This window comes from Oxyura jamaicensis, chromosome 10 (assembly GCF_011077185.1).
Source record: "Oxyura jamaicensis isolate SHBP4307 breed ruddy duck chromosome 10, BPBGC_Ojam_1.0, whole genome shotgun sequence".
NCBI lineage: Eukaryota > Metazoa > Chordata > Aves > Anseriformes > Anatidae > Oxyura > Oxyura jamaicensis.
In genome coordinates, this window is record NC_048902.1 from 18,942,062 (window position 1) to 18,964,066 (window position 22,005).

Below are 22,005 nucleotides of genomic sequence, written 5' to 3' on the forward strand. Positions count from 1 at the left end.
GCACTGCTTCTTATGAAATTGAAGATCTGATTATTTAACATAGACCGTAATAAAAATAGTTTCTGGTGTCGGTGGATGCATTTCAGCACAGAAATGCGGCTTAAATGTCTTCATTTAATTCCAGTGTGTTTAAAATTGATCTCATGGACCGGAAAAGAGATTTTTTTCCTCCTTAACTAGGGTCTGTGAAGGAAATTAATATAGGGAAGGGAAAATAGAAATACAATACTACACTCAGTAAAACAAATGCTTATGACTGAGAGGTTCGTTACTTGCTAGCAACACTGGAAAAGCCAGCTGTATAAGGTATGTTTTATTATAGAATTAACCTTGACCCAGGGTTCAAAGAGAAAGGTTAGTTTGAAATAAATCAGTAGTATGGTCAGGTCACTTCAAAGAGTCTAAAGCTGAGCTTGAAGATTACATGCTGTTTATGTGTATCCAGTTGGAATAGAACATATGGTAAAGATAATAGAAGTAAACTATTTATCTCTCTTCCCCCCCCTCCCTCTCCTAGGATTTAACGCCTTTTTGTCCTGTGCGTATATATGCTGCGGGGAATGTTTTTGTCCTGAGAGATTTATTGAAAACAGAAATGTGGAATAAAACAACCTCCTTAAGTCAGCTGGGTAAAATATTCCTGCCTTTAACATTTTCCAATAGCTTGCTCAGATAAAAGTAATGACTGTTTGGGCAACAGTCGTATGAATGCGATGAATCACATTTCTCTGACACTTGCATCGCCACGTTCGTGTAGTCGTAAGGAAGCCGAACCAAAATGTGCTCAGCTCTGAGTTACTGTGGCTCTAATCTGAAAGCGGGGCTCTGTGTAATCGTTACAGGGATTTAGGAGCTTCCCGGGCACCAGGTAAGCGTGCCAAATGGGCTCGCGTACCCCAGCTAGCACAGGGAGTGCACAGGGAAGGGAATTAAGCCGTTTAGCCAAAGCCACTCGGTCTGTAGCAAAATGCAGGTTAGTCCTCAGGCCGTGGTGGATTTCAGAGCTTCCTGGGGCAGAGGGCCAGAACACCACCTCAAATTTCCCAAATACCAGTTCTCCAACCACAAGAGCACCCTTTGGCATTTGGCCCGTGTCCCCTTGTCCTTTTGCAGTCTGTGCTCCCAGGAAGACAGCGGGACCTGAAGGTCTCTCCACCTTCAGCTTTGTGTAAGTCACTGCACGGGGGAAATAAAGGAAGTTTTCCCTTCACCCAGACACATCAGAGGTTACAACGTGCTGCCAGTTAATTCTTACTAGATGGCAAACCTCCAGGGCTTTCCGATGGCACCTGTCTGTCATCAGGCAGCCGGAAAATCTCCTTTTCAGTTTTCTGGAGAAATTCAGGAATAACTCTGATAAAGCAAGCATCGTTTTGAATAAAAAAAAAAAAGAATAAATAAAATAAATAAAACCACGAGTGAAGAGGGCCAGGTTCGCTACGTACAGAAAGGAATAACCTCTCTAGATGGGTAAATACGACGGCAGAAGCAGTAACGAGCGGGTATGCATTGTCCCAAAGGCATAGGTCCTGCTGGTGTGACTTGCTGCGGCGTGCGAGGCTAACACCGGGGTTTTCCTTCCACAGACGTGGTGGGAAGAGCAGGGCTGGTGGCGTGGCTGGGGAGCAGGGGGGTCTCCTGCTGGGATTAAAACCAGCTGCTGAGCCCAGGCACGGTCACTCTGTAATAGCTCTGTTTTTTTTTTCCCTGGTGTGATACATGCAGTGTGCAGATAGTGGCACGTTTTAAGATTTACAACCGCCCGATTTTTTCCCATTAATAGGGAAATCCGATAATTATCCATTTTAAAGCAATTGCTAAACAATCGGAAGGAGCACGCTTGTTAAAAGTTAACCATAAAAGTGAGCTGGGTCCATCTTAGGGTGCTGAGCTTTTGATAGATTTGCTCCTTACAGCAGCCTTTGATCCTCCATACTGCGAAATAAACTCGGTGGGGGACTGGGTATGGGATATAGGCAGTTCACCCCTCGGTCACGGGCTCCAGGCCAGGCCAGGTCAGGAGCGTGTGGGTGACACGGTGACACAAAGCACCTCTGGAGCTCACCCAACGTGCCTCTCCAGACCACTCGTGGCAACGTGGGGAGAACCAAAAGTGCTCTTCTGTCACCTGCTCCTGCTACAGCCAGGGCAGAGCGACGTGGCGAGGACTTCTCCATGCCCAGGGCCTCTGGATGCTGCTGGTGTCCATATGGGACATGCATCTTTGCAATTCCCTCACCGAAATGGGGATGGCCTGGGGGAGGATGTTGCTGTAATGCCCTCTCCTGTGCATACAGCCCCGGGATGCTCTTCTAAAGTATTTGTGTCTGGTTTGCCCTGACACAAACCAGAATGGGCTGTTAACTCAGAAATATTCGAGACCTGATTTCTCCCCACCTTCAGAGGGCAGATTCCAAAGGAAACTTTGTGCTGCTTTGTTTTAGAAGTGCTGAACACCATTGACTCCTCGTGGGAGGCACAGTGCTTGTGCCAAGGCACAAATGAACTCAGCTCGCGGCAAGCACTTGCAAGGGTTTGTCGTAAGGTTTTCTGGCTGTGCTGCACCCAGAACCTGAATCTGAGCTGAGAAGGAACATGGGAGAGAAATAGAAATTAAATGTGAGAAGGGAAAAGCTCGGGTTTTCTCACTGCCAAGGGAAGTCATCTGAGTTTCTGTTGGATGGTTCCAAAAGGAGCAGAAATGGGGATCCTGCTGCACGTCAGCTGGGCCAGATCCGGGAGCCTGTTCTGTTTTCCCTCATACCAGAGGCAACCGCCAAGCTTTCTCTTTGTGGGCTTTTTTTTTGCAGAAAGGGAAACAGAAGTGAGAAAGGTCTGGAAGTCTCGTGTGGCTCTGGCCAAAATCACATTATCTGAAATAACTGCGGATCTGAAGCTCGGCCAAACCTCGCTCCCCACCAGTCTCTCAGCACCAGACTGGAGCTGTGGGGATAAAGCCAAGCCCTTAGAGCACAACTCAGGCCATCTGCTGGGGGACTGCACAGCTAAAAAATGTGTTTCTGGTCCCAGAAGAGCAGTCTGGGCTGCCTCCAGTCAGGTCTCAGTGGGAGATGTGCCTTTCTGCTGGCCGGTCGCTGGGGCAGGGTGGGACAGGATGGGTCCCATCGTGTGCCAGCTCCTGGAGAGGACTGGCCCCCCCCTCGGGAAATGTTGAGGCTCTTCCCACAATATTTTTACAAATATTTTTATTTTTTTTTATTATTATTTTTTATTTTTTTTTCCCAGCAGCTCAGAGAACCGCAGCAGAGACACGATGTGAAGGTGCAGTGGGCAGCTGGGTGCCACCAGCTCCTGGCACCGGGTCCTGGGCACCTCTGCAGAGGATGGGAACTAGAAACTAGAAAATGGATGATGTAACAATAAAAATAAAAGAAATTTTCAACAGCATTGATGCAGATTTTTGCTTTGAGACGTCCAACCTCCTCCAGCATCCCACCTGCTGCATTGCTCTTTGTTTTTTTTTTTTTTTTTGTGCTGAAGGATGCCTCTTGGAGTGGAAAGAGCGAGAGGACAGCTTGGTGTGTGGAGCAGCGGGTGTTTATTGTGCCTGTGCTGTCTCTCCTTGCCCTGGGAGGGATCGAGCCCCTGTGCTGGGTTCGGGTGCCGGATGATGGCAGCAGTGCATCTGCACTGCAGGCAGCGCCGGGAGGCTCCTCTGCCTGCTCACCTGCCCCTTCCCCTTGCTGCCTTGCCCCAAAAGTTGCAGTTTAGGGTCACAGCGCAGCTTCCCATTGCCCTGCCGCCATCCAGCCAACGCATCGGACCGCAAAACTCCCGCACAGAAGCAAGGCTGCTGCTTTGGGGGGGAAGGCTGCAGGAAACTTTTCTCATCTGTGCTCCCACCCTCTGATTTGTCGCCTTCAGGCAGAGCAGAAGCAACAAATCACCTCCAAAATCAAATGCCAGGCACTAAATTGCACAGCTTTGTCTCCACTGCCGTGGAGGATTTGGGATTTTTCCCGTGTCTCCAGGAGTGATAACGAGCACGACGGCTCTCGCTTTACGATGCAAGGGGAAGGAAGTCACCTGCAGAGCACCCAGCGGGTGCCAACCAGCTGCCCCCTACCTCATCCCGGGCACCTGCTGCTCTTTTTTTTACAGCAGCAGCTGCATTTGGGGGATTTAAAGAAAAAAAGTTTGCTGGGTGCTTGCACAGAGTGAGCAGCTTTACGCTGGCACAGTCGGTGCCGTGTGTGGCACCAGGTCTGATTTGTGGCCACCTGGGAGGAGCTGGGTATAGCTGAGTACCAGAGATGGGGGGGTACACAGGGGGTCAGGATTGTGCCCTAACCCCCTGGAGTTGTTTCTTTGCCTCACCTGGACTCATCCAGGATGCAGGGACCTAGTGGCAGCACTGCGCTGTGGCAGCTGCAAAGCCTCGAGGCTTGTCCAGGTCCGTTCACCCAAACCGTATCCCTTCCCGTATCCTTGGGAAGTTCAGGGGAGGTTTTTATGGAATTTTGACAAGGTTGCTGCTCAGAACAGGACCCCTTTGGTGTCGGGTTGAGTCCCTCGCAGCTTCTCAAAGGAGAAGGGAAAAGGAGGCGAGAGGGACCAAAACGCATGCCCCCCGCCCCCCCCCCCCCCCCCCTTTCCCATGAGGACACCTTTATACCTTCCCCAAACTACAAAGGTGAGGCTCTTGATGGATTTTGGATTAAAAGGAGCAGTATGCCTGCCTGGACATCTGGTCCACCACCAGCAGTGACATTAGGATCTGTCACACCAGAATTGCCATCTGTGATCGGGTTGGAGGCCTTTCAAAGGGAAGGAAATGGAGCAGGGGGGGGATGCAGGAATGGTTTGCTGCAGGGAGAGCGACTTCCAGGCACCGAAAAGAGCATGTGCCCTTCCACCCTCATCCAGATCACTCCATTCCTCAAGAAAAAAGTGGACAAAAATCTTATTTTTCAGGAATAAGTGTGCCTCAGCTGCACAGGCAGTGACACAAAAACCTCCAGGCACCCTGGATGCTCTTTTCCCCAGTTTCCTTTTTCTCTTTATTACCTTGGGACAAACTTCCCCCAGAGAACCCCATGATTAATCCAATCACCGGCCCACCAGCTCTTTATTTAAAGAGGCGAGTCCTCCTCCTGCATTTTGGCCGTCAATCCCCGTTAGTTTCCCTACGTGGCTGATTGATCAGCCCATTGGCTCTACTGATCAGCACCCGCTAGCTGTCCCACAGAGCTTTATGAGAACCAATTCCTGGCAGCCTGGGCTTCCCTTCTCCATTCCTCAGACCACGAGCCCAGAAATCTCCCCTCTTTCACAGCATTTTGGGCCGGGGGAAGCTGTTTACAGGCAATTTGGCTCGCAGCTCCGCAAAGCAAAGCGTGGCAGGCAGGAGCTGCTGCCCATCGACCTTCAGCTGCTCCTCATCACGCGAGCTCTGGCTTCCATCTCCCCGACAGTCCTGCTAAAAGGATAATAACGCTTTAAAAATTAGAGTCAGCCCAACAACTACTTCATAAATTCGTGGCCTTGCCCTGATCCTTTCCAGAAGTTTTGCTTTCAGATGAAGGCCGCGTCAGGCCTTGGATGCTGTGGCCGCTGCTCTCCTTCCACCCGGCTGTGCAGGGGGGGGGTCACCAATTAACCGTCATTAGCTCGACACAAACGAGCCTCGCTTCGGGATCATCTTGTGATCTCTTCTTCAGAGAACACAGGGTAATCTCCCCACAATATTTTCTTACTGTGGGATTTTGTCCTTGATAGACAAACTGCTCCTGAAATCCTATTAAGAGCCGTTCTGCCTCCCCTGAACAGAGACAAACTCCTGGCCATCTTCGAGGAGACCAACTTCATCCACCTGATGGCAGACAGCTCCCTTTCCATCTGCACCTCTCCTGGAAGCAGTTTGAGTTGTAACACAGCCCCCAGGGGGCTGAAGGGGCTCCTCAGACCACCAGTCCTACACCAGTGGTGCCGAGAGCTCCAGCATTGCCGGCCTACACCGTGCACCCCAGCGGGAAGAGTTACGGGATTTTAACTTGGTCAGCGAAAGTCATCGGGATCCTTGAAGCTCAGTTTTGTAGCCTGCTTAACTTGGGAGCTCATTAAGCACCAGATTATTTCCCATTACTGCAGCTCCTCAGACACGAGAGCCGTGGAGCCCCTGTGGAGCCCTCTGCAAGGGGCACAGCTGGCGGCAGGGTGGGCTTTAGCCCTGGGTTTCTCCCATGTTTGCTCTTTAATCGGGGCTGGGTGGGTTTTTTTAACCCTCTTGTGCCTCTGCTTCACCCTCTGCATCTCCCTACCCGCAGGGAAATCCACGGGTGGGGACCCATTGAACAAACCGTGCAGTTTGCTGCTGCGTGAGGGGACTCAGCGAGCGGTGCCAGCCAGGGTCAGGTGCCTGCTGCATGGAAAAGATGTAAAGAATTCGTTTTTCGGCACTGAATCTGAGAACGTCGATGTGTTGGCTGGTTTCCCATAGCAGGTTCGTGCCTCTCGGCTGACACACAGGCTTCAAGGTGCAAAGAAATATTGGCATAGCAGGAGCCTCTCAGACAACGCTGCTATAAATACAAATTGTATATTTTTGGCAATCCCCGCTTGCTCTGCAAATTTAGGGTATTTATGTCTTGAAGAAAGTTATGACAATAAAGGAGAAACAAATCCATCAGCCGCAAGGGGAGTTTGGAAGTGTTTTTAAAAACCGTGCGTAGATTTGATGAGAAATATTGAGTGAGGTGTAACAGTGAAATCTCATCCTTCAGAAATCTGACAACTCCAGCAAAGTCAAATTGCTTCTCAAGGGATGCCAACAGGAGGATAGAGACTACCAAAGTCTGGAATTTATATAAAAAAAAGAAAGAAAATAGTCTATGTTGTCTTGGATTTCTTTTTTTTAAATTTTATTTACTGAGAGCCATCCAGCCATGAAGGGCTGGCTGTGCACATGCACTGACATCTCCCCGCAGCCATTTGTATCTCAGAAAGCAGCAAAGATGAGCTGAGTCCCTTGGGTCTTTTCCCTTTTGGCCTCCCCGGGACTTTGGGAGGCAGGGATCTGCTTCCCCTCGGGTCATCCTTGCAGAAGAGACGTGCACCGAGGGCTCCTTCCAGCAGGGAGACACCAGGTCCCACCAGCCCAGCCTCCCCTGGGGCCATCAGCAACTTCCATCCCTGCAAAGAATATAGATATATAATTATATATATATATATATGTTTTTTTAATGGGTTTTCCAATGGGTTTAGTCCTGGAGGTTCATTCGGTGGAGCCTGGGTCTCCAGCAATAACCCAGCCCAGGGGCAGGCAGCAGATGAAGCTGCTGCAGCTATAAAGGTCACATCCTAAAGGCCAGCTCAAATTGTGCTCGTAGGGAACGACAGCTTCTAAGTGCCCTGCTATCTAATTACTTGTGTCAGGCGGAGAAGCCTGGGCAGCAATTATTTGTAACCTAAATCACACAAACAACTACTGTAGGGGCTTTCCTGGTTCTCTTACTTATTATTTTGGGGCAAAACACAGAGCTTTTTGCAGGACAAATATCTGTCTGAAAGGGTTGGGTTTCTCTTCTCTGGAGTCTGAGGGTGGGGATGCCGCTTCCTTTTTTTTCTTCTTTTCCCAGGTTCTGAGAAAATTAAGCCCGATGCATCGCATTTCACTCAGTGCTGTGCCTTGCTTGGGATATGGAGGGGGACATGGGGGCTGCCCCCGTGTTCGCAAGGTCCTTGGAATATCAGCAGGGACATCCATCATCCCGGGGCGTAAAGGAAGGTATCGATCATGTACGATGAACTGGCATGTGTGTGGTGTGGGAGGAGTGGTGGGGTCATGGACGTTGGGTGGGCAGGCTCCTGCCTTCATCCCCACTGCTGGGGAGGCACGTCGGGGTTAGGGGAGAGGGGGCCCACGGTGAAATTAACTTTTCTTCCAGCTTTCCACCAGCGCAGTGGTGCTCAAAGAGAACTTTTATTGGCAATGAGAAGAGGGTGAGCCTGATATTGCCGCCGTCGGAGCATGGTGCTGAGTGCCCTCCCAGGCCTGACGAGCAGCGGCCGTGCGGTGTCACCCCGCGGTGCCAGGAGCTGCCCGCAGCGGGGCTGGGGACAAAGCCAGGAGGGAAGAGTGGCCACACACCTCCCGGTCACGCTGCTCCAGACCCCTCAGGAATTAGTGATGAGCAGCTCGTTAAATCTTCGTAAAGCACTGCGGTGCCACCAGTCCCCACTGAGAGCCCTTCTGCAGGAGCCGCAGCTCCAAATACTGGGGGTTCTTCTTCCTCCCCCTCAGTTTTCCCAACATGAATCTTTTGGATGAAAAGCACATTACTCCAAATGCGATTAAGGCATTCGGAAGTGGATTATGGCGTTTTGGGGAATAACACCCTCTTATTCCAGAACGAGATCAGTCACACGGGGCTGAGCCTCCGGCCCCACACCGAATGCGCGCCCACCGCACTCAGCACCATGCCCCGTGTCGCAGAGGCAGCAGCCACACGTGATTTTATTATTATTATTATTTTCATCCTCTGATATGTATTTATTATTGAAAATTAAAGGGTTTCCCAAATTTTGATTTCCAAGCCGGGACCAAACACAGCTTAGGCACAAGCAACGCATATTTATTTGCCGCTCGAGCGGGGAAAATATAACTTCTTTCCTCGTGTTTCTGTGATTTCTTTTCTGTGCATATGCAAATTGCCGGTTTATTTGTGCAAGATTTATGCAGCTAAATGATGGGGAATTACAGAGGCAATTCAGCACTTAGAAAGGAGAGAGACAATTGCTGCAATTGGCTTGTGCCACGCGCTAATTCCTTCAGAAAATGCTTTTGCTCATTTATTTGCACCAATTTCTGCACCCCGAAGCAAGCGGGGGAAATTTCCTCCAGGGTCAACGTAGAGCAAACGGCGGATATTTCTTCCTGCCTGTGCCGTCGCCTCGCCGTAATCCCTTATAGCAATTAGCGATGGTAATGAAATGTAGCTGTGACTTCTCAGCGCTGGCTGGAGGAGCGCAGCCCGTGCTTGGGAATCGAGCGCATTTTCTGGTCAAATCGGCCGTGCGAGCGCGCTGCTCGGGAAGCTTTAACCCACCTCTCTGCATTGCTGCGAGCTAAGCTCAGTGGGGAAAAGCAGCGTCAGGAGCAGGGTTTTTGCCTCTCCTGCCCCGGATTTTGTCGCTGCTAAAAATGTCCTGCCGCGGGATGCTCACAGGGTTGGGGGCAGCATCTCACCGTGCTCCTGAGAACCCCTGAGCGTCCTCGCAGGCGCAGCAAGATGCTGGTTTGCAAAGCAAGATTTGGGCATTCCCCGGGGTTTTTCCAGGTGTACCAATGGGCGAGGGCGAGCAGGGCAACCCCATGGGGTCGGGACCCATCCGGACACAGGATGGGGTCGGGACACGGGGCTGGAGGAGGCCTCGCTGGGGCTAAATGCCACCAGACAGCTGGTGCCCAGCTCTCGGGGAAGGGGAAGTGATTTAGGATCGGCCGTTACCAGAAAAACGTGTGCGGAGGACGGGGCAATGAGAAGAGCAGCCGTTTTCTATTAGGATAAGAGCAGGTCAGGTGTAGTTAAAACTGGGTAAATGGAGCAGGAAATGTGGCTGTATATTACTCACCCAAAGATATATTGCACACATTAGCTTTGTTTGATGGGGTTATTCCGAGATCCCGCGCCCCGAGTGGTGTTTTAGGGTGGCCAAATCCCGGCTTTGTACTCTATTAAAATAAATATATTGCTAGCGTTTAATAAAGTCGCTGAGTTTAACCGTAACCAAAAGTCTGCACGCGGGCCGTTCTGGAAGTCTGCGCCCTTAATGAATCCATGCCCACGACGTGCTTTTGAAGCTGGAAGGTGTGATATTAATACCGTTTATACAGCAAAATAATTTATGAATATTCATTTAACGACGTTCCCGGCTTCCAGTGTGTTCCCGCTCTCGGCAGCGCTTGGGGTGTTTCAGAGCTGCAGCCGGGCTGGGCCGAAGCCCAGCTCTGAACACTGTCATTTTTTGCAAGGAGGATTAGGAAAATAATGCACGTTTTTGGTTAAAAAGCCATGTGCAGCCAGGGTGGCTGCGCACTGGACTGAAGTGTGGAGCTCCAGCAGAGCACGGGCTGCTGGTGGGGCCCAAAGGGTGAAAATAATAATTAAAAAACCCCACCACGGGCAGAAGGTGCTAGTTTTGGGGGGAGCTGCTGTCGCCCCGGGGAGATGCCGGCGTGTCCTGCGCGCATTAATGAAACACTTTCGTTCCGGTTAGGACTTGAACGATGCTCATTGAAAATCAGGCTGCCATGGAAACCGGAGGTGTTGGGTCTTTGGGGAGTGCTGCCGGACGGAGGCGCGGGGAGGGGAGGGAGGCATTTTGGCAAAGCCCCGGCTCGCAGAGGGTTTTGGCAAAATCCCCCCAGCGGGTGGGCACGGGGACAAACGCGGTTCCTGCACCTCCCGTCCCGCACGGCGCAGGGACGGACGGGAGGAGGTGGCTGCGAAGCACTGCCGCCACCAGCACCGCCACCGTGCCGCTTCCCAGCCCCGTCCCGTGACCAAATTTTGATTTCCATCATCTTTCCCTCATTGCACAGGAGGAAGGAACGAGCGATGCCCTCAGCGGAGGAAACAGGTGGATGCTCCGCTGGCTGATACCTCACACACCAGGTGCGTGAGCCTGGGCAGCCACGTCTGCAACCCTGCTTTTTCCTTTCTCTTCGTGCCTTGCTCATGTTTTACTCCTCTGGGGCTTGGGTGTCACCTCTTGGAAGTATTGGTGGCGGGGCTGGCCAGAAGGTGACAGCTTCACAATGGGCTTTGTGGGCAGAGCCAGTTTGTGTGCTGCGCTGAGAGAAACACAAAGCCTCCCTGGGATGGGGACTGTCTCCCCAAAATGAGCGCTCCCCAAAAACTGCAGGTTAAAAAAAAAAAAAAAGTCTAAAAGTCACTCGGAGCCTCTCCCGGTCACACACACACCACATTTTCATCCCTTCACACTCCCAGTGATGGGTGAACGATGAGCACACGTGGACGGACGCTGCCGCCTCCGAAAAGCAGCCCAGGGCCAGCCCCGAGCTGCCTCGAGCTCTCCCTGGCTCCACGCTCTGCATCTTGAGCCCGAAATCACACAGCACAAAAAGGTGCTCTCTAAACCAGCGTGTGGTGACTAAATATTTCTGATCTGGAGAATTATTTTCTCTATAGGAAGCGGTTGCCTGGTGTCCAGGTCTCCACACGCAAATTTTTTTGGGCACTGTGCCCTGGTAGCTGCTACTGCAGAGCCGCAGGGTCTGTAGTGTGCATCTCCACAGAGCTCTGTTACAGCCCGTACAAAAACAGCTCGAGGGTTAAAAAATAAAAAAGTCTCGAGGACGGCATTGTTCGTGCTGGATAAAATTCTGTGAACAAAGCAATTGGCGTAATTTCACTTGCAAATTGAGCAGCGAAGCAAAATACCATTTATGAAACCGTAATTTATTCCTGGGAAATCAAGCACTTACGATGTCTGCTTGTCGCAGGTTAAGTTACAGAAAGGGAAAAAATAGATTAATGATGAACGTGACAACATTGCAGGCTAAATCATCACAGGCAAAGCCTTTGAGAAGCTCATACGCTCTTTGTACAAACCAGATTATTTTTTTTTCCAGCAGCATTAAAACTGTGATTGCTTGGGGATGGAGACGTCGGTGCTGCCGGGCCAGCAGCGGCTGGGAGCAAGGAGAGAGTGGTGTCCTTGGCCCCGTCCTGCTGGTGGATTTGCCCTTGCACCCCCTGCCAAGGGGTCACCTCCATGGTGGGGACATCACCGGAGCCACCATCGGGGCTCCAAAACCCATCCCCAGCCCGCCCAGGGGAACCTCGGGAGATGCTTCACAACCTGGTTCATCACAGGGGGTCTCCCGAGGGCTCCTTTCTGCCCTGGCTTTTGCTCCCCATCCCTCTTGGCCCTTCTCCTTCTGGCCAGGAAACTCCAGCAGAGGTGGGAAGAGAACAAGTGGGTGCCCCGGGAGGGGCAGAGCTGCTGGAAGCCCAGCGCTGGGGACGAGGGCTCTGGGGCCACCTGGGGCTGTGGATGGAACCGCTTGGATTGAGGCTGGAGACCATGCTCTGTGGGTCTTTATTGAGGGACACACCAGGGACCAGTCCTAATCCCCCAGTTTGGACTTCATGGACATCTCCTAAAGGTCCCACCCCAAGCGCTGGCTCCCCACCTCTACTTCAGGACAAAATTCCTGGTCTCAAAGCGAAATGTCAGACAAATAAATGAATTAAATGCCCTCAGACTGCAGGTGGTGACCCTGCTGTGACTGGCGCCTGACACCCCGAGCAGGTCGGGGACACCACGGGCTGGGGTTGGGGCTGGGTCCTGCCGACCCCATAGCACCGGCTGCGCGCATCCCGGTACCTGGGGCGACTGAGATCCGGCTTTTGGGGCTTTTGGTGGTCAGAGAAAATTGAACCCACTGGGCTTTGGGAGCAGGGCTGGACTTTTGGCATCGTAACACACACGAACACACACACGAGCAGCGATAAAACGGAGTTCGTGACCTGGGGAGCTATTGCTGGCTGTAATAGTGTGTCACGTATTAAGGGAGCATGTTTGAAACCACATTATATTATTAAAATTCATAGGAGTGATTTATAGGGGGGGTTTAAAAACAGCAGCTTGCCAATATAAATTGGCTTAGGAAAGTCAACTGTAATCCACACAGGTCCAAATAATGACATTTCCTCCAATACATCCAAAAAGCTGAAAAGCAGAAAATAATATCCAGGCTCCAGAGATAAGGCGAGAGCCCAAGGGAAAGAGGGCTCTGAAATATTCATGTGGTTGTAGATTGGATGTCGGGAACGGCCGTTCCCAGTGGCTATGTTTGGGGACTGATGAATTTAGTTACTGTACCTTTATATTTATCGCTCGATAAACAAGACAAGCTCCTTTACAACTGCGAGCAAGACTAATTTGGCCATTTTAGCATGGAGGAAATGGCTTTCTGGACAGCACGAGGTTTTGAGCAGAAGTCCTGTGCGAAATTAGGAGATTTTAACTCTGCCTGGTGGGAGGCAGCCAGAGGCAGAGGGCTGGGGGGAGACGTCCATAACGGGGCTGAAAACCCAAATTTGAGGACTCTGGTGATTAAAAAGCAGCGGGGTGGGTGCCAGGATTCCCTGGCCATGTGTGCTGCCGTCAGGGTGCCCGGACCCCAGTTTTGCCCTTTGTGAGAGCCTCGTGAGGTCGGGATCAGCCCTGCCTGCGTGGCGCTGATGGAGATGTTCCGGCTCGTGGTTTTTAAAGATTATTTTTTCGAGGCTGAGAACGGCGCTATAAAGGTTTTACAGCGGCTGTGCTGGAATTAAACACGGATTCGTAAAAGTGTCAGCAAATGAAACCGCAATGCCCGAGCTGTATTAGCGCTGCAATGACCTTTCGGATAGTTAGGGGTTTATGGGATATTATAAATTCTCCTTGAGCTGGCAGGGTTATACCTAGGGCATCGTTTCCACCCGAGGCAGGGACCCAGTGATCGGTGCCATTGGCCACAAGCTGAGATCTGGGGGTTTTGGGGAGCGGGGGGATCCCAGAACACCCATCCCGAGCACCCTGAGAGTTCCTGCAGCTGGGGAGCGGGTGTCGGGTGGCCCCAGCAGCAGCAGTCAGAAGGAGATTCCTTTTATTTTTATTTATTATGAGTTTTGGATGCTCAGGTAACTTTTTCCTGAGACTGCTAATAATCCCAACAGCCAGAAATCAAAGAGATTTAAACATATTTCTTGGCTTCTTTTTATTTCCTTACTCTCTAAGACTTCAGATTAATATCGCCAAGGCTTTTTTTTATTGCTCTGAAGGCAGGGAAAGTCCTTTTTTAATGAAAGCCGAGAGCTTTATATAATACCCTGGCTCCAAAGCTGCGATTTGAAGCTCTGCGTTTCGCAGAACTTACAAGAAAATCCCTGGAGTTAACCAGCTCTGATCTTTCTTCACCTCTTGCTTTGCCACCGGGAAATAAAGACAGTTTTTATGCCCGTGTTTATTATGAGGTGTGTATTTAGCCCATCCGTGCTGCAATTTACCCATTCTGGGAGCTTTGGGGAGCTGTCTCAGGCGACTTTTTGCTCACCTGCTGACTGAAAGGAGCTTTAGGAAGAGCTGAAGGAGGCGGCAGGGTTGTGGTCGTGTCCCCGTTGGGGTCAGCTGAGTCCCCAAAACCTGCCGTGCTTCGCCAGCTGCCGGCTCCCTCCTTCTCCTCTGGGAGATTTGGAGGCTGAAGATGACATTCTTCAGCGGGGTGGAGATCAGAGGAAGGGGCTCAAAGCTCTGCTGGGACGAGGACGGGACCGTGGTTAGCGGGACAGCCGGGAGGTCCTCATCGGCCAGCGCTGAAGCCGTGCTGCCTCCTCCTGCGCTCGGTTTCTCAAGCAGTACCCAATGCTGCAGCACACCTCCAATAATGGTCAAAAAAAAACAGCCCTCAGCCCTAAAAAAATGTGTTTTGGAAGCCCCTGGCTGGCGAGAGGAGCCAAATCCTCCAGCCCCCGAAATCCCGGTGCGCTGCGCGATTCCCACGCTGCGGCCATTCACGCGCTGCGGCAGGAACAAAGCACAGCTCGGGCTGAATAGTGGAGCTATTCTTGTTTATTCTAGCGTTATTTTTCTTGTACAAGTAGCCACAGGCTAAAATCTAAACAGAGCAAACTACAAAAAAAAAAAAAAAACTTTTATTTTTTTTTTCCTTTTTTATACAGAGCTAACAATCGTAGGATCAGTGGGATTTCAAATATCAAGACAGTTCAAAGTAAGAAAGGTAGAAAACAAACAGTAGAAAAGTGCTTTGCAATTTGGGTTCTTAACATCACTTTTAACAGCGGATTTCCAATGAGGACAAAGGTTTACCATCGTCTTTGTTATTCCTTTATGACAAAGACATTGCAAGTTCCAAGGATGTAACCGTGACCAAAGTCAAACCCCTCTTTGCTCCATAAGACCCTGACCCAAAGCCCCATAAAACCCGGCCGTTCCCCAAAACCACTGGGTTTTGCCCCAACCTTCTGGGTACAAAATCCTGACTGTCGAAGGCTGCTCATGGGGTAAACCCGGAGCCACTGCCCCGACACCGACACCGGGGTGGATGCTCCTGCATAATTGTTTCTAGAGATGAGGGCCAGAAACTGCCCTGACCGAGCGCTTCCCTTTTCCCCTTCCCTTTTTTTACTTTGTTGGGGGAGGAAGATAAATAAATTAGCTGGCGTCGTGTTGCTAGATTGGATCTTTACCCTGCCTTCGGTGGCCCAGCATCGGGAGGGTTACGTTCCCAAATCCTGTTTGCACAGATGAAGTCAGTCGGTCGCTCCCCCCGTGCCACCACCATTTGTTTTTGCAGGTTTTTAATTTCCTTTTTTCCCCATTTTCCCAGCCGCCAGGCGGCTCGGAGGGGGCTCAGCTCCCAAAGCTGGTGGCCGAGGGGTCGGGGCTGTTGGACGGGCAGCGGGGACGGTGCAAAATGTTGGGGCACCGAGAGGTGGGGTATCCACGGCCAGCGCCGTCACGCTGGTTAGGGGAGGGGTGGTGGAAACGTCTTTTAATTGGTTCTCTAATTATCGTGGGCTCGTGCACACCGGGACCAAAGCCGTCGATGCAGTTAGGAGCATCCCGCTCGGCTTCGCAGCGTCCCTCGTCCTTCGTTGTGCACAAACCTGGGGCTGGGCTGTGTACAAATCATGGGTGGAAGCCTGAAAACCCCCAAACTGGTCCAGCACTTCAAGATCTCAGCGTCTTTACCGAACGAGGAAGAAGAAAGGTACGTTAGACAAATAAATACCTGAATCCAAGAGCGTTGGAAATACCCTGTCACAGCATAAAACTATTCCCTGTCCAACTAAACACAACGTGGATCCTGTCCCTGAGGTAGCAGCCATCTCCGGGAAACTTGAGAGCTCCAAGAATAGGTTGTGCCCATTATGGGTTACCGAAAAAAAATCAGCTTTTGGATACTTTGTTCCTTGCTGCAATTTCATCTCACCACAGCCAGAAAAGCAAGAGGGTTTTTGGATCTGCCCAGAAAAGGCAGCGGGGTTGGATTAGTGGAATTAATTGATTGGGAAAAAAATTACAGGACGCGATTCCTACCCGAAAACGGGGGTGGTTGCCAGCAGCTGGCTCGAGATCCAGCACTTACCCATTATCCAGCAGATAAAACACTCTGATCCCTCCTGGCAAGAAAAGGGGGGAGAAAGAAATAAAAAAGCAGGGCAACAGTTTGGCTGAATCACGGACAGACTTGAAGCTCTGCCCCGATCTGAAATCAAACACAAGCTCTTTTTTTTTTTTTCCTCCATCCCACTTTGCAGATTAAAGCCCAGACACATTTCAGGTAACATTTTCCCAAGCTTTTTCGGGCACAGCTTTGCCTCCGGCCTGGCCCAGGTATCACAGAGGCAAAAATACCGAGAGCACGGCTCTCCAGCTGCCTGGCAGCCAGATGGACTAAAGCTGGGGTGGGTGTTGTTTTTTTTTTTCCCCAATTTTGCAGACTTGAGAGGTTTCGATAATTCAGGGAAGGTTGCATCCCCCTCCAGCCTCAGCCCTTCGGGGCTGCCCTGCTGCAAACACCTGTGGATCGGTCCCAGCGGTAACGGATTGACAAGAGTGTAAAAGAAACCCCAAAAAGAGGAAAAGCTAAACGTCTAAAAATAGTCTTTAAAGATTCACATCCATCTTCAAGCGTCTCAAACCAACCCATAATCTGCATTGGTTCAAGCCATTACATTTCTGTATAATTATTAAAAAAACAAAAAAAGGTCTACTCTCGACATACTATCGTATTTCAGCTAGTCAAATGGCACAGCATTTCCCTTTAATAAAAGGAAGTAGTGACAAATACTTGTTACTATTACAATATCACAATAATATGATATTAAATTAATAGCATGTTCACAGCTCCAGGGACTCTGAGCTGAAAGCTACTCTACATCATGTGTTCACTTTGGCAACAGTACTTATCCGACGTGAGCTCCGCCGTCCCGCACGAAGACAACGGCACGAAACGCGTGGCGGGGCCGGGAGCAGGGTGGGAGGAGGAGATTTGGGGTGCTGCGGCGTGAGGTCAGGACCCAGAATGGGGGAGATGGGGCTCAGCTCTGTCCCCGTCTCGATGCCTGGGGGCCAGGAGCGAGCTGAGCCTACGGTCCTTGGCCAAACATGATGAAACCCAGACTCCGCGCCTTCGGCCAGTTGGGTTGGTCAACGGAGGGGTTGTGAATCACAGCAAGAACTTCGGGTAGGGTTAAAAAAAAGCTGATGGATCTGCAAAAATGAAACCCTCCTGGCCGTGAGCACCGCAGGCTGGAGCTGCGGGCATCTCCTCCTCCTGCCTGCCTGCCCCACGCCGCACTGGCACCCTTCGCACGCCATCCCCGCACCCAGCATCGCACATCCACGTCCTCCGTGGCTGATGTGAGCAGGATTCGGGCTGGCGGAGGGGCTACGTGGGGGATTAATGCACAAATCTGACCTGGAAGCACAGAGTCCTGCTCGCATCCAGCCCCCCCAGCCGTCCCCAGCCCAGCCCCAGGACGCAGCACATGGGACGTGACGTTTTCCTTACCATCCTGTATATCGCATTATTTACATAATTAGCATCCCGTTGCCAAACGTGAAGGTGATGGGGGATGTTTCTGACACACGGGACCCTCCCACTGGTACCATTTAAAAAAATACAATTATCATTTCTTTTAAACTTAAACTCATTTCCTTTCCTGATTCCTTTCTTTGCAAATACGGCGACGTCTGATGTACCACCACCTCCACAAGGAGTTCGGACCTTCACATTTGTCCGGTTTTAACGAATCCACACGGGGTTGGGGGGAATTGTCTGCCCTCTGCCTGGCAGACATCCCCGCCCCCTGTGCGTGCCCCCATCTCACCCCACGGATGTCATCGCTCACACACCAACTCACGAGGCCTCGTCGGGCTGCTCCGTGCCAGGACAACCCCAAAACGGCGGGGGGTTGGTGGGGGCCACGCACAAAACCTCTCTTTGGTGTCGGGAGCCCCTCTGCCCACCCTGGGCGTGGGTGGCTGCCGGCAGCCCCCAGCGTCCTCCAGCATTGGATCCTGTCCTGCATCACTGCCCAGGAGCTCCCCTCCTTGCCTCGTCCTCCGTGGAGAAGAGAGCCCGGAGAGGTTGTGCCCATCCTTTGGCCATGCCCACCCGGGGATGAGCCCTGCTGGCTGAGAATACGCTGGAGGAGCTCAGCTGCATCTCAGCGGGGTCTGGAAGTGCTGGGTCAGGGTTTCCATGAAGAGCTCCTGGCGGCAGGGTGGGCTTTGAAGGGACAAGACGGTGACGTCGGGGTTCCCAGCTCGCAGGGGTGCCTCGTGGTGCTGGCACACGCCATAAACCGTCCTGGGGGAATCGGCCTTGAGGGCGGCAAGCTAATGGGGCACAGGGTGCCCTGGGCCTGGCACAGAAGAGACCCAAGCACCCAGCCCAAACGCACCCAGGACGGGCCAAGGCAGGCATTTGGGGCTGGGAGCCTGGTTCCATCCTGCGAGAGCAACGGAGCCAGAAAGCCACGGGGCACCAGCAGCCACGCATCCATCATGGCCCCAACAGTCTTTAAAGTAAAAACCAGGATACGAATCTCCACCCGGCGAAATCCCACCGTGCCTACAAGTAAAGCTCATGCGACCAGCGAGGCGTTAGCGCAAGCGCTGCCGGATGCCAGCCCGCCGCCTTGGCACGGGGCCGGGTGGAGGAGGCAGGATTTGGGGGTGGGGGAGGCGCACACACACGAATTTCTATCACGCTTGAGGTAGAACATTGCTTTCAAGGTTTGGAAGTGCTTTACACGGGAACGACGACAACAAAAACAACAACGCGGCAGGTACGGAGCGTGACTGCTGAGGTAGGACCAAGCTTGTACTGACCAAGTGCTCCACTACTTGTTTCTGAACGCGAAGGAAGACGCAGGCATTTCTGCTCCCCAGAAGACATTCATTCCGGTTGAGGTAGGTTCTGATTTCACTCGGGTTGTTTGTCCAAGTCTTTCAGTAGCCCTCAGGCAGGCCTCCTTTGACACACTCTTTTTTTGATTTTTTTTCTTTTTTTTTTTTCTTATTTTTTTCCATATTATATAGAGTCATTCAGAAAAAAATATCCTGAGAAATAGCAAAAGTGTACAAAATCATCAAATCCATGGAAAGACGGCCTTCCCAGGCCTCGATTTTTGGAGTCAAGTTCGAAGGGTTTCTCTGAATCCAGCCTTCTCAAAATAAAAAATAGATCCCAAAAGTAGTCCTAAAGCTGCTGAGCAGGAAGAAGTCTGTGATGCCAAGAGGACGAGGCTCCACTGTATCCCCAAAAACGTCAGGGACGGGAGAGTTTGCCAGACTCTGCCAGGGAGTCTTTGACTTAGCAGCAGCGGGAAAAATCAATCGTGACCAGCCTTGATAAAGCCATCGTCGAAAGAAACGCACCAAGAGGCCTGAGACAGGTCGGAATGACAAACTTCACAGAGTTTCCAAAAGGCTGTATACACACACATATATATATATATTTATATATATATATAAAAAAATAAAGCAAAACAAAAAAATAACAATCAGACCGTAGAAATCTTCAATTGACCTGAGATTGAGGAAATCATCGTAAAGACGTCGCCAGCCGCGGTTTTGGTTTCTGGTAGCTCCTCCACGAGGGTTCGAGCCTTGGCAGGTTATCCTTCATGGGTGGGAATGGGGTGGGGGGCCGGAGCCGCGGGGCTGCCGCCGCAGGGGCTTTTTTGGGGAGGCTCTGGCTGCTCCTCGATGATGCTGAACTCGTCCAAGGGCAGCGTGGATATCTGGGTGTCGTCGTGGGTGGAAGGAGGGCTGTGAGCCGGCTGGAAGGAGAGAAAGGGAAAAAGATGCAGGGATGATGGCAGGTCACTGATGCTCTTAGACATGTTTGAGTTTTCCTGGTGTGCCCCCAGCCCCACGCCGCTGGACTTACCGTTGTTCCCTTGTCCTGCTGCTCCTGGCAGGGTGCTGCTGGGAATAACCTCTCCAGCTCGTTCATATCCAGCTGCTTCCCGTTCAAGTCCCGCTCGTCCCTGTCCCTGCGGGCGGCCCCGTTCAGAACAAGCCCCGTGGCGCTCCTCTGGCTCCTCGGGATCTGCGGGGTCGACAGCTGCTCCTGCACGTTTTTACACATCAGCAGCCTGAAAAATAACGAGGTATAGCCTGAGGGTGAGCAAAGCTGGTGCCTCTCCTGCTTTCCTTCCCCCAAGCCTGAATCTGCCTTATTTCTCCGCTGCCTTCCTTCATTCCTTAAATCCTTCCTAAAAAGCTACGTCTCTTCCACTCGCTGCAAAAGGGCTTTTGTTACAGGGAGGACCAGAGCAGAAATATTGATGTTCCCAGGAAGTACCAGCTCCCTTGGCGGGGACCAGAGCTGATGGGGTCCCTTATAGTGTATTCGGAGAAGCCCGTGGGGTCTGCATGCCTGGAAGGAAGGCAGGGACCGTGGTGCAAACAGCACCTAGGTGGTGGCATTCCCAGGAGCTGGGCTGTGCGATTGCACGCTGTGGGATGTGCGTGGAAAACAGTCTGTCATCGTACTGGGGAGGGAGACCCCCAACCCTACCACAACTCCTACCTTCCTCTGTACCCAAACATGAGGAAAAGGACGCAGAATATGATGCACGTGACGCCAATGTGGATGCCAATGATGATACCAGTCGTGGAGGTTTTATTGTTCTGCTCGTCCTTCATGCAGTCACAGGGGGGGTTCAGCGCTGCCAGAAGAAAGGGGAGAGAGGGGGTCAGTGGTGCTGGCTTCCTGCTGCTTGTCCACCTTTGGGGATTGGTGGGAACAGACTGCACCTCGCCATGGGGCGATGGCTCAGTGCTGGCTCACTGCTATAGCCTCCGAGCAAAAGCTGGACCCTGGGCAGTGCTGGGAGCCGTGTACAGGACTAAGAACAGGGCGGTGGGCCAGGAGGGCTTGCTGCACCGTGGGGCCATTGCCTGCCAAAGGGCCCCCCCTGCTCCTGGTACCCCATGGAGGCAGCCAGAGCAAGCATGCGGCTGTAAGGTCTGCAGAGAGCCAGCCCCATCGCCCAGGCTGTTGATATCAGTCATAATCAATGAACAAAAAGGACTCGAAGGTCAGTTTTTTGCAAAACCCAAAGCAGTAGCTTGAGCGGGCTGGGTGCGGAGCAGCACCATGCCATCACGCTCCGAGCTGAGCTGAGCAGTGCTGTGCTCAGGCCCTGCAAGAGGGCTCGGAACAGCCCCGGTGCTGCTCTCCCAAACAGCCTGGCTCTGCTCAACTCCCTCCCAACGCCAGCACAGCTTGCAGCCCATCCCTGAGACAAGCAGTTTGCTTCAAAGGCTGAGCCTCCCTCTCCTGCGAGGCAGGAGGTGCTGGTGAGCGCGGTAGCTGCCAACCAGAGGAGTATTTACTCCAACGCAGATAGAGCAGCAATAACTGTCTCCTGGAGATATTCCCTCTGGAAGGCTTAAAAGGACTCCGAGAGCAGCAGGATGTTTTTTACACATAGATGAATATGCAAGGTGTGATCGGTTAGAGATTCCCTCTAGAGATTTCCTCTCTCCTGCCCCGTAATGTAACGCTCACGCGCTGCAGCCCCTCTCCTTCCCAAAGCCACACGGCCTCCCTCTTCACCACCAGCAAAGCTCAGAAGATCCAAGGGAGCTCCAGAAGAGCAAAGATCTCGGTGCCCCACATCTCACCTGAGGACAGCAGCTCTTAGCTAACGCTTGCAGTTTTGTTGATTTTCACGGCCTCGCTTCTGGCTCAAACTTGGGGGACAAAACTGGCAATTGTGGGAGCATTGGGATCATCCTCTTCCCCATGGTGAAAAAGTCAGGGGCTGAACTGTGCTGCAAAGAGGTGTTGGCTTGCTAAGGCTAATGAGGGGCATCAGGGAAGAGCCATCACTGGCTCGTGGCAAGGAAGCCACCCTACCAACCCCACACAGTTTCACCTTGTCATTATTTGTGATGCTGAAAGCATCAAAAAAAAAGGACTGA

At 51.8% G+C, this 22,005-nt stretch overlaps 1 protein-coding gene across 4 annotated transcripts in view; it reads right to left on the reverse strand.

Annotated features, from left to right (window-relative positions):
• Positions 1 to 16,483: 16,483 nt before the first annotated feature.
• Positions 16,484 to 22,005, reverse strand: part of IGDCC3 (immunoglobulin superfamily DCC subclass member 3) — an 88,968-nt gene continuing 83,446 nt past the window's right edge. For all 4 annotated transcript variants that reach the window (XM_035336171.1, XM_035336174.1, XM_035336172.1 and 1 more), the window contains 3 exons: positions 20,606 to 20,744; positions 19,961 to 20,168; positions 16,484 to 19,850 (listed from right to left, as the gene is read on the reverse strand). In XM_035336171.1, coding sequence (XP_035192062.1) covers positions 19,686 to 19,850; positions 19,961 to 20,168; positions 20,606 to 20,744 — 512 coding nt within the window. In that variant the 3' untranslated portion in view covers positions 16,484 to 19,685. The remainder of the gene's footprint in view (positions 19,851 to 19,960; positions 20,169 to 20,605; positions 20,745 to 22,005) is intronic.